Source organism: Ambystoma mexicanum, chromosome 5q (assembly GCF_040938575.1).
Source record: "Ambystoma mexicanum isolate Mex_15411 chromosome 5q, UKY_AmexF1_1, whole genome shotgun sequence".
Lineage (NCBI taxonomy): Eukaryota > Metazoa > Chordata > Amphibia > Caudata > Ambystomatidae > Ambystoma > Ambystoma mexicanum.
Window position 1 is genome coordinate 505,870,051 of NC_090933.1, and position 19,649 is coordinate 505,889,699.

The window sequence follows — 19,649 nt, forward strand, 5'->3', positions numbered from 1 at the left end:
GTACCACCCATGCAATGCATTGGACATGTCTCACTAATAAGATCAAGCAGGGTCAGGCACTTGATCTTAATTACAAACACCTGGAACCTAGTAGCTCTTTTGACATGGTTAAAAGGTGGAACACTGAGACACACCGAGCAAGGGGATGCACGAGAAGAAGTTCTTTTAGGGCGATGGTGAATGAGACGGAGCAGAGTGGCAGGCTGAGGGATGGAACCGAGGTACTGAGAAACCTTGGCCACCCTGGGAGAGATCTTGACCTCCTAAGGGCCTTGAAGGTTGTGCATGGAATCCCAGCCAGAGAGAAGAGACAAACCTGTTTTGTGTTTCAAGGATACCAGCCACACTCCCAGGGGAACATAAGAGTTGGGGAGGTGCAGCGGCAGTTGTGTTATCAGCCTTGACATCAGGATCAAAGCCGCAACACACAAAAAAGAATTAACACAGTCAGTGAGTTGATGAAAGCAATAAAAGTCTGGTCTGTGTTAAATGAAACTTGATGGCAACAGTATGCAATGAATGAAGGGTGCACGTATGCCAAAAAGATGCGAGAGAAAGCAAAGCATTGTAAAGAACTGTAAATTAAAGATACAAAGTAACAGAGTGGTCAGGCGCAAGACGATTGCCCAATAGAAAGTCTCTGTGAAATGTCTGATGCCATGGTAGCGGAGGGAAAACAAAGAACCTGAGATGCAAGATTTGAACTGTTGTTAGGTTTGAGCCTGGCAGAGGGAAACCTGGATGTGAGAGATATCTTTGAACTTTGAAATAAGCACTGTGCTCGAAACTACATTTACCAAGAATCCTTGGTGTAGGAGATGAAGTGACATTTGAGGAAAGAAGGTCGAAGTGGTCATGCCGAGGTAAGAGCAAAAGCCTTGCAGTTTTGAAAGGTCTTTGACAGCGGAAGGAAAGTGAAAGCAGGCTTGAGCCTGACATAGGGAAGCCTATGAAGGTGTGATTGAAGCTTGGGGGAAGGGAACCCCCACAAATTTTGATTGAAACGTTTGAGCCCGGCGGAGAGAAACTTGTACTGTAATGTGTTAACCAGAAGAAAACAAACTTTTGTTGAACTGTATTACAAACTAAAAGGTGACCTGGGCTGGTGCGAGAGAAAGCCGAGAGTTCCAGCTGATAAACTAGTGACTTTTTGTGGAAAGCCAAGTCAGCCCTGGTCCACGAAACAAACTGCATTCTTGTGTCCGAAGCCAAAGTGTGTTGCAAAGTGCAACTGTGCCACCTTACCCTCTGCTACAAAACATGAAGGCAGTTTACTCATTTCTTTTCAACACTGATTTTCCTTTTTGCATTACACATTCCCTTTACACATTTATTGTATTAGAAAGAGGGCAGGCATTAGGTTTATTAGTATAGGCCATTTTATTTTGAATAAGGACTGACTAGGACTGTATTTTCTTTTTTGTTTGATGGTCGAAAATACACCCATCTTAGTTATAGGGCAAGATAGGAGTTTCCCAACCCCCTTTAAACCATCAATAAAGGTTTTGAAACTGGCACCTCTTGTGTCAGTGTCTACTTTTGATACCATGCATCCCTTGCATGGGTATGGTTCTATGGCTGTGTGCTTTAACTTTTGTTTCTCACTTGGTTGTGAGTGGTTCTTTAACCTGGTGTATGGAATATACTAGTTCAAAGCTTTTAAGTGTTTCAAAAAAGGTATCTTTCACAGATGTGAAATATCCATTTGCATATCAGTCTTTGTCCCGCCCACATGGGCAGTCCAGCACTGAAATACTATGGCAATTCCTTTCTGAACAAGAGTACCAACAGCAACCCCATACACGTGTTTCAGCCTTGTTGGGCCTCATCAGTGAGGTGAAGCTGTGCCTCTCTGAGCACAGTGAGCAGGAAGTCCACGTCTGGTTGCCCCCAGGTAAAGCTTTTAAGTGGCTGCTATTTGTGTTTTCCTTTACATTCGTTTTTTTGTTGTTCATTAGTTCCATGTGTACTTCCCAGTTCAACAGGTGTTGGTGGTGCCTGGCCCTAGCATGCCATACCAAGATATTTGTGTTTTGAAAGGGAATGGGCAATGCCTTCGGCAACATTCTTGATTTCAATACAAGAGTGTGAATTTAGCAGGCACAACAGAGAGCATTGGTTAGAAATTCAGGAGCAGAGAAGTAGAGCAACTTGCCCTCTTGGGAAACCTAAATGAAAACCATAGAACTCTGCCTGCTACCAAGTCTTCTAGTTCCAGAACGACAAGGAGCTTGGCAGCAGGCTTGTGGACAGCATATAATAGCACGTCCTTGTTTCAATAAAACAAAAAGTACTGCAACACAACAAGAGTAACATCATCAACAGCGTATAGTGTTCTTAACAGTTAGTGAATTGCCCAAAAACACAGAGCATTTCCAAACTAGAACAAATAACAGAATTAACAAACTTAAACATGAGTGAATGTATAAGGCAGAATTGGAATCCAAGACAAAAACAGGAAGGTACCCGCATCCCCTCCCCCCATGGCATTTTACAGGAATCCTAGGACGAAGCGCCCTGGCCTAGACTATCACACAACCAGCAGATGTTTAATGTGGGGGTGCTTGTATGCGTGGAAGCCCGGCATACATTGCATGGTGATCGAGAAGCAAGGGATCCCCAGGGGGGCACGACCGGCTCTCCTCCATCCATCCATCTCACGAGGATGGAAAGAGTGCAGAATCGCAATCCATTAAACTTTGAGGGACTGGTTGCATATGAGATATGCAGGTCCCACCACTTGGTCCAACCTTTCCAAATTAAAAATACATCAGTCATCTATCCTCACAGCCCCCTGGTACACGTGGTCAGAACCAAGGAGTAAGGGTGAATCTGAAATGGAATACCTAGTCGTAAGAGTTATGGTAAACGCGTCCTGGTCATTTTGTATTGGTTTATCGCCCCCCCCCCCCCCCCCCGGCAACAAATCTCCCCTTACCTACTCAAACTTTTCTTGGTGATGCCTCTGAATGAACCCTGCAGTACATAAATGAGGGTGTACTTGGGGATTTTAATTTATGGGCTGAAACAGAACGGGGCCAAGCTCATGCGGCTTTGCATAAAGCCATGAAGCAACTAAAATTGACACAGCATGTGGTTGGTCCCACCCAAATGAAGGGCCATACCTTGGATTTGATATTTGCCCCAGGGGCCTTGGTAGAGGTGTTTCCCGGTCTTCCGCTTATGTGATCGGATCATCTGGTTGTGCTGTTTATACTTAAAACTGGAGGACTGTGAAACAGCCTCCTCACCATAATAGTTCATGGTTGGGATGAAATTGGGCCAGAGTGGAACCCTCTACGGTCTTTAATAAAGTTATCCAGCAGCAGGCTGATGAAAAGGACAAGTTAGGCCCCCTATCCACGGACATAGTTAGGTTGGTCAACGGTCTGGAGTCTGTAGCAGACAAACTGGCCCCTTTACAACTGAAGAAGCCGCCTTCTCACTGTGCCCCCTGGTATACTCCGGCACTCCGGGCTTTACGCCTGGAGGTACAGCTGGCAGAACGGCAATGGAGGAAAGTATATGAGGCTCATCTTCATCAAAAGGCATAAACAGCAACACGTGATCTACCATAAGGCTTTAAAAACAGCCAAGTCTATTTATTTTGAGGATTCAATCCAAGCAGCAGTGAGCGTCCTAAAGAAATTATATGAGATCATTAACAAATTGACTAAACTGGATAGTACTCCACAGATAGCCACCTCACAATCTTTGTGTGATGAGCTCTCTACCTCTTTTTATCAGTAAAATTTAGGAGATTAGGAAGGGAATCGTGGGTAAGGGAAACCCAAGCGATCTACATTATGCAAACGTTGAGGGCCTTTTTCTGACTTTGTCTTAACAAACAAGGAGGAGCTAATTAAGATAGTGGCAGAGCTTAAATCGGCATCGCCTTTAGATCCCATTCCATTGAGACTGCTTAAAGCAGCACCTATGGAGTTTTATGACACACTGGTTGCTGCATTAAATTTGTCTCTGCAGTGGGGTGTAGTTCCGTCTAAGCTTAAAGAGCTTTAATTTCATTGCTGAAAAAACCATCACTTGATCCTCTGATTTTGGCTAACTATCGGCCTATTTCACTCTTGCCCTTTCCTATGAAGGTTTTGGAAGCAGTAGTGACCCCCAATTGATAACTTTCTTGGAGACGAGACATCTTAGATAGCTTCCGAATGGGCTTTCGCCCCCTTGATGGGAACCAAATCAGTTGTGGTATCGGTTTTGGATGATCTTCCCATGAACAGGGACGAGGGCAGCATGACAGGTCTAATTCTTTTGGACCTGTCAGCAGCTTTCGATACCATTGATCATGGAATATTGATGGCGAGGCTAGAGCAGGCAGGATTTGCTGGGGCAGCACTGGATTGGTTTCATGCTTTCTTGACCTCTTGCTTGCAGATGGTTTCCCCTTACCTCTACTGCTCCTTTCCGTTTTTGGCCTCCTGCGGTGTTCCGCAGGGTTTGGCTCTTTCTTCCCTGCTTTTCAATTTATATATACGCCCTTAGCTGATCTTGATTCATCTGTTTGGCTTTAGAGTCTTCTCATATGCAGATGACACACAGATGCTGTTTAGACTAGACACTAAGCAGGGCGATGTAAGGGATAAGCTAAAAAACTGCCTGGAAGCCGTCCGAGTCTGGATGCAGTCGAATTGGCTCAAGTTGAATGACGGGAAGACAGATATTCTGATCCCCGGCCCGACAGGGGGGTGCTTTCCGATGCTTTTTGGCCCGCATCATTGGGCCCGTTACTTAAGCCTTCCAAGACAGTTTGTAATTTAGGTGTAAAGCTTTCGGAATCCCTTTCTATGGAGACGCAGGTTACCTCAGTGTATGAAGCAGGCTTTGTTAAGCTCAAACAGCTAAAGAAAGTCCTCCCGTTTATTTCAGATACATTTCATGCTCAAGTAGTGGCAGCTTGCGTTAATAAGAGTCTGGATTATTGTAATGCCTTTTGCCTGGCACAGCCTGCCTTTCTTATGCAGCGCGTGCAGGTGCTACAAAACGCAGCAGTGCGTTTGGTTACCCACTTGCCAGCCAGAGCAGGAGTAATGAAGGCTAGACAATCTCTCCATTGGCTCCCAGTAGAAGCTCGGGTACAGTTTAAGGCACTTTGCATTATGCACCACGGACTAGGTGGAAATGGATGCTTAGCCATCCAGGAGAAACTGGTTAGATATAGCTTGGTGCGTTCTTTGAGATCCTCAATACAGCGCTCCCAAGTACAGGAAAGAACGTTTGGGTGGCTGCGCCTTTTCAGTGGCCGGCCCCAGGCTTTGAAATTTGTTGCATGAAAATTTGAGAAAAATTGAGGATTTCTTATCCTTCAAAAAGCATCTCAAAATGTTTCTCTTTAGACAAAGCTCAGAGATACTTACCCCCTTTGACACCTGGGTTTCGTTGACATCTATCCTGACTATCAGTTGTTTGAGCACAATGAGGCCTTGAGTGATGGAGCGCTATACAAATAAATTGATCGATTGAATCTGGAAGGCCTTTCTGCGTGTACCTAGGCAGCTCAACTTTAGCCTACTCCCCTACCTTACCTATGGGGTCTCAAGTCGCATGGGGCTCTGCTGTGCAATTCTGGCATGCATTCCTGATTGGCAACGCGTTGAAGCACACTTTCTGTACACAGAGGGGGATGCCATGTCAACATTGCATTGGTTGTTCAACTACCAAGATTAGATGGTAGGAGAGTTCTTCTACCCCCAATCTGCTAAATGAGGCACTCCAGTGCCGAGTGTGGGGCGGCCCGATACATAAATAACATGCTCTCTCCTCTTCCTGAACATTGTTGTTACTTTGGAAAGTCTCCTGGATGAGCACCTAGACCATTCCATTGCCCTTCAGATTATCTAGACAGGTTGTAGCATGCCTTGAGGAAGCTGAGCACGTCGTCGTAGATGAATTGCAACCAGTTGTCCGAGATAATGGTCTCAGGATAGCCTTCCTTCCTGAAAATGTCCATCGTAACTCACTGACATTGGCCATGTTCCTAGAGCTCAAAGTTAACGAACCTGACTTCAGGCCACTTAAAGTAATGGTCCATCAGAACCAGGGGTACTGAATAGTGTGTCAAATATTCGTCTGAAAGCAGAACAAAAAGGAGAACAGTTGTTTTATTTAATAAATCACATTCCAAACTTTTAAAATAAACTTAAAATTAAAGCACTTTTTCTTAATAGGTGTGTCCATGTTCCAATTATTTATCTTCATTTTAATCAACTTCTCATCAATCTTTAAAGCACAAAATCCAAAAAGGAACAGATTAACTAAAAAGCACAGACCATATGTCTGGAAGGATGTTGCATGTGTAAAACCAGTACTACTCAAAGAGGCAAACTTAATGTACGCTAACTGCTAGGTTGCAATAAACAAAATGGATACCACAACTTACAATTGCCATTGAGGATCAGACATATTGCACTCTCTTGCGAGCTGCATGATAGCTTATATGGAAAGTGTATTTCAAATCTTCCCTGCAGCTCACAGAGAATTGCATACATTGTTTCCGTTCACTCATACAGCACTCAAGTTGAGGGTGCGTGTGAGGTAAGTGGACTCAAAACACCCTACTATGGGGACTGCTTTCTGCATACACTACATATGGAAGATGACCCTCTCAGATAGGAAGAAAGTGTTGCAGCAGAGATATTCACAGCCAGTGAATTCTGACATGTGATTGAATCTGTCCAAACTCTGCAAGCTCTAAGAAAACGCTTGCCTGTTGGGGGAGTAGCTCATTTCCACCAAATCACAGTCCATATCCACTTACTATAAAATGCAAGGCTCTATAGCATTTTATATGTCTCACACTCTTAAAACCTCCAGCCAACAACAGCAGCAAGTACTATACTCTTGTTATGCCATTTACAGAAAACCTACAAATTGTTATACAATATATCTAGCCACCAGCCATCACATCTCTTCAGTTCACATATTCCCAAATCCTCCATTGGGCACCATAACACAGGTACTTCCTAAACTAATCATGAAATAGGGGTCAAGGTAAAGAGATTTTAATAAATACATGACAATGCCACTGCATCACAACAAGGAAAAGAAGGCGTATTGCAAGTCAAAACTTAAAGTCTTTTTGTTGCCATGAACCAGTGGATTCTGGATATAGCACAGTACAAACATCAATAAATAATTAAATATATATAAAAAAAACATTAAATATTGTATAAAATTGAAAGATTATTGCTTCCGGCGCAATTTATGCAAATATTTGTCATTTACACCACTTTTTGCTTGTATTACAGCTCAGAATTCTCCAACAGAAAATATTAGGGAGAATGAGACTACATTTCTGCGCCATACAAAAAGTGAGTGTTCGTGCATAATCATAGGATTATAGTTAAACGGAAAGCCCTTCCAGATATAGGGCCTCATCACAAATTGGGAGGTAAACCGGTGCAATTTAGCGCCTGGCGGAAACGGTGGCGAAATAAGGCTTACCGCCGAAAAAAAACTGGCGCTGATAGCGCTTTCGCCGCTAATCCTGGCGCTATTAGCGCCAGCGGAAATTGCGCCATTGCTGGAACAGGAAGAATTGTGACAGCCATTTTGAAACACACAAATATCTCCACTTCCTGCTGCCATTCCGGTCCTGGAAAGAAGCCAGAATGTCCCAGGAAAGGATCAAAGGCAAGGTGGCAGAACATCATCTGTGCAAACCACAAATTAGTGAGGGGGAGCTGGTGGTCCTCACAGATGAGGTCATTGTCCACTGTGATGAACTATATGGCAGTCGGCAGCAGAAGGCCACTGGACAGCGCACAGCCATATGGCATGCTATCAGCCAGAAGGTGACAGGAGTGGCTATTGTACCCCAGGTTGAAGAGGACTGCTGCAAGCAGTGGAACAACCTATGGGTCAGAGTGCAGGGACTGCTGTCCCAACACCGCCAGGAGTTCCTGGCGACTGGAGGAGGCACTGTGGAGCCACTGGTCCTCACCACCTAGGAGGAAAAGTGCAGTACGGTGCTGGACATAGAAGGAATTGAGGGATTTGGCAGTGTCAAGGCGGGTGCCAGCAGCCAGGAGGCAGGAGGGGAGTCAACCCCCCCCACGTACTCCCATACACAAGTGCATGCACAAATGACAGCCCAGCATAAAATACCCCAGTGGACAGGAACATGTCAGCAGACACCCTCCACAGAAGCCATGGGGAAGGGCACCCCTGAGCGTCACAGCAGCAGGAAGGGGTGGCAAGTGACCTTACCAAATGCCATGCACACCACACCCCTACTGGCGCACCCTGTACCAGCGGGATTGATGTGTGCGAGCGACTACAACACTGTGCAGCATGTTAGGAGCCCCGTTGGCCTGCCCCATGTTGGCATGGCAGACAAGCCACAGGGAAGAACACGTCCCCCACACCGACATGTGCTAAGCCTCCCAATCACTGTGCACCACAGTGCAGCCTTGCTGGCTGCACACCAGTGCCCATTAGAGCCATAGACTAAGCCACCACCCCTAATCACACCATGTGAGTGCCACTCGGGAAGGGGACGTGGGGGCACTAAGGACCACAAGTATGTATACCAGATGTCAGATGCCCCAGCATGGACACCCTGCCCTCCCCACACCCAGGCCAAAGACCAACTGGCCATGTGCCACACACTCACCGCTATAAGCAACCCCTTGCTGCTGGGCCCACATGCAATCCCCTCCTGACCAACCATGCCCATATGTGTGGGGTCCCCCCCTGTAGCATAGGAGATGTGTCGCGCATACCAACACATGTGGGTGAACCATGCCGTACAACATTTCCTATGTCCCCTACAGGCACCCACGCATTGCCAGAGGCATCAGAGCAGGAGGTTGTTGCAGGTCCATCTGCGAGCAGCGCTTTAAAGCCCTCAAGGTGTGCCACCAGCATGCAAAGGCACAGTCAGGCTACACTGAGGCAGATGTCCCACTGTGTAACACCTCAACACAGCAGGGCCAAGCCAACTTTCAAACCGCAGGCCACCAGGAACAGCGCAAGGCACACTACACCCACTCCCTCCGCTGGAGGCTCTGACACTGAGGCCACACCTGCTGGCAGGGTGACTTTGGAGTCACAGAGGTACACAAGCCCAGTGTCACCGCCTGCCGAAGGTCCACAGACCCTGGAGAGCCCCCCAGGCCGCCAGCATCCACAGACCCTGGAGAGCCAACCACCAGCCTCCACAGACCCCAGAGAGCCCTCCACCCCGCCATCATCCACAGAGCCGGACGTTGACATATCCTCTAATGGCGCCACAGATTACAGCCCAGGGCCAGTGCACAGCCCCTCTCCCACACAGCACACACCAACATGAAGCACGCTGTTGCAGAGGCTCAAGGAAATGGAGCAGAGACAGCAGGCGATGGAAGCGAATGAACACACACACTCCGAACACCTGCACGCCATAAGGGACAGCATTCAAGGGGTCACCCACAGGATTGTGTAGGCCATCGCGCGGAACAGGGCAGCGACAACTGCCAGTACGGCCACCCTGATACAGCACACCCAGAGGGTCAGGGAGATGACTGAAGGCATCTCTGCACTGACAGAGGCCATCCGGCGGAGCACAGAGGTGCAACGCCAACAAAACCTGGGGACAGGCTCTGTCCCTTCCATTTTAACCACTCCCACAGATGGGTCACAGCAGGGCACACCGAGGCATCAGTCACAGCACCTTCTGCGCACAAACTCACCGGGGGCGGGCAGGGGGGGGTGGAGGCCACAGTTGTAACAGACACTGATTGGCATGAGTAGTGATGATAGGGAGTTGGTGGTTGAGGGGTTGTGGGGATAGTTTGGTGGGGAGTTGGTGGTGGTACAGGGGATAGTTGGGGCGCTTCATTCAATAAACATGGATGAACTTCATCAATGCAATTATTGTGTCGTCGACGTGTTTATTGATTGAGTTAGTGTCACACATCATGCTTGGCTTGTGCCATGTGAAGGTATCAAAAGAAATAGTCTATCAGTCCCTGGCGTGCCATTCTTCCAACCTTCACATCATCTCTGGCAATGCGTGCATTTGCCTATGTCACAGGCGTTGCATCCTCATCCTCTGGGGGTGGCATGACCACGTCAAGGGGTAGCAGAGCATTTCTCTACAGGCAGATATTGTACAGCATGGCACACACAAGCACAATTGTTTCTCTGGAGCATACATCAGGGCTCCACTGGTACCAATGAGGCAGCGGAAACGTGCCTTCAGGAGGCTGAAGGCAAGCTCAATGCACACACGGTCCTGCTGTGAGCGTGGTTGTAGGCATTCCCCTGCGTTGTTCCTGGATCATGCACAGGGGTCATTAGCCGGGCAGCTGTGGTTATCCGGAGTCACCTGCATGGGGAGAGGCGCAGGCATTAGTCACAGTGTAAGGTTTGGGGGTGGACCTACACAATGTCAGGTCAATGGACTACTTGTGCATGCACATGGGCCATCATTTCAAGGCATGTGTCTATTCTATGTCTGTGCATGCAGTGTCTCTCATGCCATGCATTGTTTGTGCTTCACATGCACCCTGTTTCCTTGCAGCATATGTTACGCAAGGTGTATGTCGGTGACATGTGCATCAGACATGGTGGCTGTCACGTGGCAGCGTATTTACACCATGCATGTGGTATGCTGGGTTCCCCGTGGACCATCCCTGGGCATCTGGTGCCAACAGGTGGCTGTGGTACTGGCAGGGCTGTTCTTGTGTGAAGCGATGTGGCCATTTGTCAGCATTGCTTTGGTAAGTGCATGTTGCATTGTGGTACCTGTAGTCATGTTGATGTTTATAGTTGCTGCTGTATGTGTACATCAGCTTCTCATCCAGGTAAATCCAATATGTGCATGTACTGTGACGTTGGTGCGGGAGGTTGTCAAGTAAGGAATTTGCATTCACTTGTTATGCCATCCTTTGTGTAGTTATTGTTACGCTCACCTGGTATCCACGGGGACGCCACCCAGCCCTGGTTGGATGATTTGTACTCTCAAGCCCTCTCCCGGTCCCTTGGTAAGGCCTCTGGTTAAAGATGGGTCTGCAATATAAGAGAGCTGGATTCAATACCAGATTGTCTTTATGTTTTCCCACCTCCCTTGGCCTGAACTCATTCCTCCCCCTTGGGCCTTCTCCTCACCTTAATAATTTAAATGGTGGATTCTCCGTCCTGCTCCTCGTGGCAGGGGCGCATAGATGTGGGGGGCGAGCAGCGACCAAGTAACTTGACTGGTGCAAGCCCCCTGTGGGAATCCAGACCTGCTGCGACTCTGTAGGTTTGCTGCTTTACAGTCTTTATATGCAGTTCTTAAGTTCCTCTTAGTTCGAATAGTAATGTCTTGCTTCTTTCCTTTTAGGTATGGAAAGGTATTTTGGTGTTGTCATGCAGTTTGAAGATGAGCATGGGCTGGTAGGCGAAGCGCGGTGTGTGCGATGCTGTCCGGTGAGTAATGCGCGATGCGCTGCACTGTTTTGCCTTTTATATTGCCAACCTGTGTCTTTTCTCTCCTTACAGGTTGCGATGTTCCTCGCCGAGCGCTGTGATGTTCCAGCAATGATACTAACCAGGAGATGACTACCCAAGTAGGAATTGTGTGGCTTTCTTCGTTCGGGAGGAAACGTTAGTAAACGCTTATTAATGCGGTCTTTCTTCCTCCTCTTTCCAGGTTGTGGTATTCCAGGATGCATGCATTGCCGGATGATGGGGTTTGTACCTTCAGGTGAGTGGAACTGAAGTCGGTGATGAATTGAAGACAGGATACTATTATAGGTAAGTTTCGTAGTGTTCTTTCGCTCTCTGCAGGTCCTTGGTTTCAAGTAAGCTGGCCTCAAAGAACTGGACACGGTGAGCGTTACGCTGCCCACAGCAGAATAACACGAAGCGTGTTCTGTTGTTTGGGTGCAGTTTAACTAGTCTTAGGTAAAGTAGTCAAGGTAAAATAGTCCCAGGCCTGCCACACCCAAAGTAGTCCAGGTAAAGTAGTCCCAGTCCTGCCACACCCAAAAGACTAGACCGCATAGCTCAGTTCCTTGTAACTGAGCTATGTGTGTGCCTCCATGTTGGCTGAACCGGTTGTCCTGCCTCTCTACTTCCAGCTGCAGCATGTTCACAGTGGCTAGTGGCAGCATGGTGTTGGAAACAGTGTTTGGGCTAGTGGTGTACCCTATATAGCACTCTGGGTGGATTGCGATCACCTGTTGCTTCATTTCAGGCACATGTGTTAATTTACCTCTAGCTGGAAGCTGGAGGTATCCGCACTGTGTTTTCGCCGGTATTAGCAACATACTGGGATGTCTGGGTATTAGAAAGGCAACAGACACTTCATTTCCAATAAAAACACTGTGGAACATTGACACCCTACCCCTGATTAGCAAGGATAGAATAAATGTATCCAACACTGAAACCTGTCCAGCAGACAACTACTCGGTTCATTATACAAGGCTATCCAATCGAATGCAAGCCTACATTCGTCAATCACACCGGCAAGAGGAGAGAATGAATCACCCTTGTATACAGAGACTACTTTCATGCAAATGTATCATCATCGACACAATCTGAGACTGTGACTCCATCCTACTGCACTGCACCACCTTGCACACATCCACACTCCAGAATCTGTAATCTACAGGTCACCCTCATACAACTCCTCCTTTGAGGGCAACTTTGCGGTTGCTGTTACTCACTTAAAACTCAACCACTAAATCTCACCATATTGGAGATATCAATCTTTTGCTGGAAGAAAAGGAAACATGGCTCCAAATTGCTTTACTGAACAAAGGTGTTGACCATCTTAAGCAATTAGTGAGACACCCCACCCATGCACGTGAACACACACTTGATGGAATTGTATGTACGAACAATATTACTACAGTGGTCGGCCCTGCAACCTGAAACAAAGTCAACCCATCGCCCAATTTATATGCAAGAAGATACAATTTATATTGATGTAGAAGAAGTCAAAACACTGGATACCACTAACAGAGCATATGCAGGGTTTTGTAAAATGACCAAAGCATAAGAAGCCAAAGCCAAAACACTAGACCTCATCGCACCTGCTATTTGCAGAGGCTCAGGGAACTGCACCAAATTTGGAAGAACCTGATTTCGGAGGCCAAGTGCTGAACCCTGAAGACCTTGCATTTCATAGACAGAAAAGGAGTTCTGTATCTAGTCAATGTGAACTGCAGAGGAGATGGAATTAACAATCACCAATTATTAGTTCCAAAACAGTTCCAGGAAGGACATGCTAGAGTTGGTCCACTCCAGTCTAACAGTGGTGCATTTGGGCCTAGAGAGGATGCAGAAGCCCCTACTTAACTGGTTCTACTGAACAGGAATATATGCAGAGACCAAACAGTTCTGTGCTATTTATCCCATCTGCATGAAGACCTCTCCTGATGATGTATACAGGGCACGCCGGCAGCCATTACAAATAGAGTTACCATTCCACTACATTGGCATGTACATAGTCGGCCCCCTGGACATAACCAAAGCAGGCAACCAATACATAATGGTCATCATCGACTACGTGACCCGATACCAGGGAGCCTTCCCAATGCAAAGTAACACCACCTAGGAAATACTAAAAGTAATCACCCCTTTCATAATTAGTTCCAATTACATGATAGATCTTCAAGTGAAAGGTATCCAGGTTATGCTCGGCAGCGTGTTTAGTCAGAAAGATGGCTCTTAACTGCCTAGCGATTAGGACAAACTTGCCCCGGTGCATAACTGAGTTTAAAACACTATGTTTGGTGAAATTTCCCTATTGGAACCTGGGTGCCCTTCCAAGTAATGATACTCACAACACGCTTTGGTTGGTTCTTCTTTTACTCATGAAATTCTGTTTGACAATTACATCATTGTCCTCTGGATCTCCTTTCACCATCCAGCACGACTTTCCGGTTGGGTCCTTTCCCTCAGACCTCTTTTTAAAGCCCAGCAAGTCTCTCAGGTTAGGTCTTTCCCTCAGCTGTTTCTGAGTTAACATCTTTCAGATGCTTGATCAATACTCTCAGGTATATCCTGTCTCTTGCTCGACTTCTGTAGCTTGGTTCTGCAATCAAGCAGAGTGACACTATGCTGTCTGTCTTCTTCTTACTGATAGATTGTAGCCATCAGCGGTGATGTTTGAATACCGAGGCTTGAGCCTCATTACTCCATCTTCTTGGGTTGAGTATGCAGTCATGGGTTAGGATTCTTCTTGGTCTGTGTGGACTTGTCACAGTAGGGCTGGTTTCACAGGTCTTCTCCGTGATGGGTCGTGGATTGCAGTCGAAATGTGACACTCTGCTCGAGTGCAATATAGTCCCACCTGCCGTCTTCATTGGCTATCTGACTTCCCACACCTACCCCTCTATAAGCCATTGGGCAGAAGGCCCAGTACCCTCCCATTCCATGGCGCCGTCTCCTCGTGTCTCCTTCCATATCCAGCCTTTTAGGTAAGTGATTGTTTGTCCTGGAGCTGGGGTCTCAGACGCAGGTGGTACTGCCCTGTAAAAAGGGAAAATGCAGGTGTCTCACTGATACAGTCCATGGACCTTATGTTACCTACATGGTGCTTCCCCCGTTTACAGGTCCCGGTCAGGCAGCAAGCCCCACTAGCGAACTGTACTGTCTCGGCGTATGTTGCCAAAGTCGGCTTTTGCCTTTACAGGTCCTGTCACAGCAAGCCATTTCCCTAATAACGCCGTAGAGCAGAGACAGCTGTGCAGTGAGTCGGCAAGCCCCCTCTTTGTGGACAAGTGCTGCTGAAAACAGGCCTTTATCATGACGGTATCTGCCATGGCGGGTCGGTTCCCCAATGCTGCCATAGAGCGGACATGTGTGTGTGACTCGCAGGCGGGTGCGTGGGTTATCAGCCCCTCTGATGCTGCAGCAGGTCTGTCCGGTGAGATCACCAGTCTCCCAGTCCCTGTGAGGGCTGTGTGGGACACACTTGGCCTGACAGGACCAAACCAAAAAGAATGACTGGTGCCTGGGTGTCCAGTATATCAAAAAATGGATTTCCAATTCATCCTTTCACTTCATTTTTTTTTTGAGCAGGCACGTATTTTGCATGTAGCACCATTTATGAAGTCTGATTGATTGTAAAAGATATATTTTCACTGTAAATGGCAGCTCCACCCTGTAGCTGGATTAATAAAGTGTGCTATGTGCAAAAATAAGTATTGACTGTTGACTAAAATGTATGAAGTGACAAATTCCAAACCAATTCTTTCACATACATGACAGCAAGCCTCACCAGTCATTCATTTTGGGCTAGTCCCAAAATACAATCTCATACAAAAAAGTCATTGCCCACAAGCGTAAGAGTTACGACATATTGTGTATGTTAAGATTAGCCATTTTTGGTTTCTGGGATGGCAAAATGGTCTTAGTGGGAGAAACAACACATTTTGAAAATCAAATCCCTGATATCCAAATGCAGTTCCATTGTCTTTTAGTCGTCTACTAAGAAACACTGCCTTCCCATTCTGTATTCCTAGAGGGTGTTGAACTTTTAAGAACATTACGTGATAAGTGGACCAGTACCACAAACCCGAGCTTCCCTCTCAAGGGAAGGGAGTTCACATTATCCCTCTTTTCGTATAAAGCACATGCTTGGCATGTCATCTGGGCCACGTAGCAACATCAGCAAGAAAGCATTTTAAAACCCCACAAATCACTCATTTTCATACACCCTCTCAAGTACTGAAGCCAAGTCAAGTCCTGTATCTAAAACACAGCCTTTACAGCAAGTCTCCCACTTGCTTGGAGTGCCTCTTTTGCCTTTATAGCCTATGAGCCTTTGACCAGCCAGTTACGGGTTATTGTAAAACTCATGTATTTTTTATTCTGTGGCAGCCACTGCTTAGATTTTTCCAAATACTGTAGATGCAACTTTCAGGTCGAATACTTGTGTTAGAGATTTGTAAATGCTCCCTATGGTGAAATGATATCCAAAATCCACCGTTTTCATCACCTAACGGTCTTATCATACTATTCATGGGGTGTTTAAGAGTGAAGAGTGTAGTAAGAAATCTATGTTTGTTCAGGGAACAGGCCGGGAGGTGATGGCTGCAATCCGGCCCCACACACTCTTCAGTCTTGGTTGGTGCGTATGGGATGTGCTGGCACAATTTCACGGCTTGAACCTATTTACAAGGGATTTGCTGAACTTCAGACTGGCAGTTATAAAAACACTCATTCTTAGCAATCTGAAACAATAGCTTCACACATTAGGTGATAAGTATGACAATGCCATCTTGAATACATACCTTTTCCCCTTTTTCTTTTTCTATAACTCTCTTGTGTTCTTTGTCACATTTGTTTCCCAAGAGTATAATCTCAACCTCTTCCCCAGCTTTCTATTAAAACATAATAATAAATAAATAAAATACATTAAACAGGTGAGCAATTGTGATAATGGTGAGCAAAACATACTACATTACTATTTTTCTAGTGAGGTTTTACAGAAATTATAGAAATGAAGATGGTGTTTGTATTATGCACACCATACTAATCAGTAGCATAAAGGAGGGTGCAGAAACCACTCTTTATATATGCAAATATACCAAGCATAATATGGTATATACTTATTTTATCATGAAATATGTGGCGCGAAATAGATAGCTGTCCAAAGGTGGATGCCATTTTCCCGTGTCCCTGTGAATAGCCATGTTAAATTCCAATCCGCGTAGGACCAGTGCAAGGAGGATGAAGCGTCTTTGTGTACCATTGCTAAGGATGGAAGAATTTGACAGAGTGCATTTATTATCATGGTTGACTGTACTTCAAATGATTCATGATGCCTCACCCGTAACAATGGCAATATATTGTATGTTACGGTACATCTGAATCAATGCTTTACACAATACTGATTTCTTTCACATGTATAGGTTGGAAACAGGTATTTAAACAAGAGCGCAAACAGCTTTTATCATGGTGAAACACATATTGACTTATACCTACATTTCTCTACCCCAGAGAATGCAGACTATGGCCCAGCTGTCAGCCCGCTCTTGCTGACGTCTTCTTGGTCAAGAGTTAAGTCAGGAAGGCAGTGTGAATGCGTGAAAAATGAATAGGTATTCACAGTGCCTACCCAACTTGACTCCTGACCAAGAAGATTTCAGCAAAAGCGCCCTTGCTCCAGACCCCAAGACAGCAATAGGAAACCCTGACAAGGTCCCCAGCAAGTATCAGACAAGCCCAGACATTTTCTCAGACAAACAGGAAACGGATGCACTACCAACTCAGGTGAAGAACTGTGCCAAAGACCTTGCGCCAAACACAACAGTGCCGTTTTGGTGAACGTAGGTACTAGCGCTACCAAAGAAAGCTGCTCTCAAGGTGGATATCCATGCCAATCTGCAAAGCCAAGTCACCAGGAGAGCCATCCTTATTTGTCATCCCTATAAAAGATACCATGAAAGTATATCCCTGTCGGGAATACCGTGCACTAAGCAAGATTACAAGCAAGGATACAAGTTCCCTACTCTATGATATTCTAGAGGCTATGCATGTAGCCAAGGTCTTTGCAAAAGTCTATTTACGAGGGGTATATGACTTAATGAGGATAAAGGATGGAAACAAAGGGAAAACTGCCTTCAGGACCACCTCTATGCATGTTGAGTTCTGGGTGATGCTCTTCAGCTTCACTAATACCTCTGCCATTTTCCAGTGGTTTGTGAATCACATCTTTTCAAATCGGTTCTATCAATCAGAAATCATATCTAGGCAATACTCTAATTGTCTATGCACTAGGACCACAAAATGCATGTCTTTGAAGTGCTGCATCATTTACATCAACACAGACTCCTTGATAAGTCAGAGATGTCTGCCTTTGAGGCATCTTCAAATCCCTACTTAGGCTTCAACGTGTCAGCGGATATTGAAAGCATGGATCCCAGAAAAATGTCGGCTATAATGTAATGACCACCGCCTGCTTAAGTAAAGGATATCCAATGGTTTCTTGGACTGGCAAACTTATCAGAATGTTTATCCTACAGTACTCCCGAACATAGAACTCTATGACTTGATTATTGAAGCAAGTAGCGAAGTTCATCTGGTCAGAGGAAGCAGAAGTTGTTAGATAAGTCTTTACAAAGGAGTCTTTATTGCTGCAATGTTACACGACCATGACCATCATAGAGGCAGATGCTTCAGACAGAGAAATTACTGAAGTGTAAAAACAGCTGTAAGCCGACAAAGAAGAACAACTAGTGACGAATGCATCCAGGACCCTCACTGGCAGTAAGCATAAACACTCTGTTCTTGAAAATGAACTCCTCACCTTCAAATAGGCATGCCTGGACTGGAGACACCTGTTTCTCGGAGTCTGCTTCTCTGTAGAATTCAGAACAGACCGCCAAAACTAACAAGTGCATCAGCAATTTGAATGTAGGAATAGAAGAAAAGTTTGGAGGGCCTACTACTTTGCTCCATATAAGTGTTACTCGGCACACATCCATGTTCCTTCCAAAGTGATTGCTAAGGCCCTATCGCCTAATTACACTGATGTTGTTCAAATAAGCACTGAGAAGCTATTGACTATCAAAGATTGTGTCTTTCCCACATTTTTGCAACGCATACATCAAGCAACCATCTATTCTTCCAGCTTATAAGACTAGCTTCATCTTCAGCAATGGCGACTAGGATATCACCAGTATCCTGTTCAGAAAATGCCATCTGTACATACCAACCATTGAACCAGGTATTGAAATTGTACCATGATAGGAGGAATCACAGCTACTTACAAGATATTAGGGAGTCATTCTGGTGGTCTACCTTTACAATTGATGTACATGGCTATGTTTCCACCTGCAGCATATGTGCGCAAGCTAAGAAACCAAAAGTGTGTCTGGTGAGACAGCAACTGCAACCCATTTTGCCAACGGTTGTATGGCAAGTCCTTTCTTCTGTTCCTCTGGGTTTTATACACAGATATTTCCTGTGCACCCACCATTTCTCTCTGAAACAGGAATGCCATCCTTTAGCCACCAGCTCAAAGAATTGTAAAAAAGCTAGAAACTGGTCTTGGAGACACTCCCCACTATAATGTTGGGGAAAGTGTCAGGTTGTCCCCTCTTCATCTGGTTGCTCATTTGCTCAAACTACTTGTAAGCTCAATCCTGTCACCTTTAAATTGAGACTAGCAGACACCGGTCATTGTATTAATCAGCTATTCCATGTACCCTCCATGAAACCATCTAAAGGAATATTCCTCTGCCCATTTTCTTGGATGCAGCAAAACCACCACCTCCTCCAGTGATTACAGAACAAGGGAATGCAGTGCCTCACCTCTGCGACTTCCACGGTCACCGTGGCACACTAAAGTACTTCATGGAATAGCGTAGTGGACCAGACATATATTTAAGTACATTGAGGGTTAAAATTAGTGCTGAATCCATCTTTGCAAGCTACTTCCTAAAAGCAGTTTTCTTTTATTTTTGTTCACCGTTGTAGCTCAGGGCATATTGGAATAAGAAGCGAGAAAGTATTTTTTTTGTTCCTGCAGCTATTTGTTTCTCAGATTTGCATGGGAAAAGATAGCACCTGCCTTGGGTCTCCCATGCTGGATGGTGCTGGCTGAATATTATTTTGTTAATATCTGTGAGACTATCAGATCACAGAGCTAGCTTCTGGCATATTCTATGGTGAAGAGGAAACTGTTTTGGTGAGGTTTCATAGTA

General features: G+C 45.7%; 1 protein-coding gene across 4 annotated transcripts in view; it reads right to left on the bottom strand.

Moving 5' to 3' along the window:
- The window catches only part of LOC138497477 (ras-related protein Rab-10-like), a 445,392-nt gene that overhangs the window by 185,653 nt on the left and 240,090 nt on the right, over positions 1-19,649 (bottom strand). For 3 of the 4 annotated variants that reach the window (XM_069620982.1, XM_069620981.1, XM_069620980.1), the window contains one exon: positions 16,233-16,322. The exons of the other annotated variant lie outside the window; for it this stretch is intronic. In XM_069620982.1, coding sequence (XP_069477083.1) covers positions 16,233-16,322 — 90 coding nt within the window. The remainder of the gene's footprint in view (positions 1-16,232; positions 16,323-19,649) is intronic. 4 annotated transcript variants of the gene reach the window in all.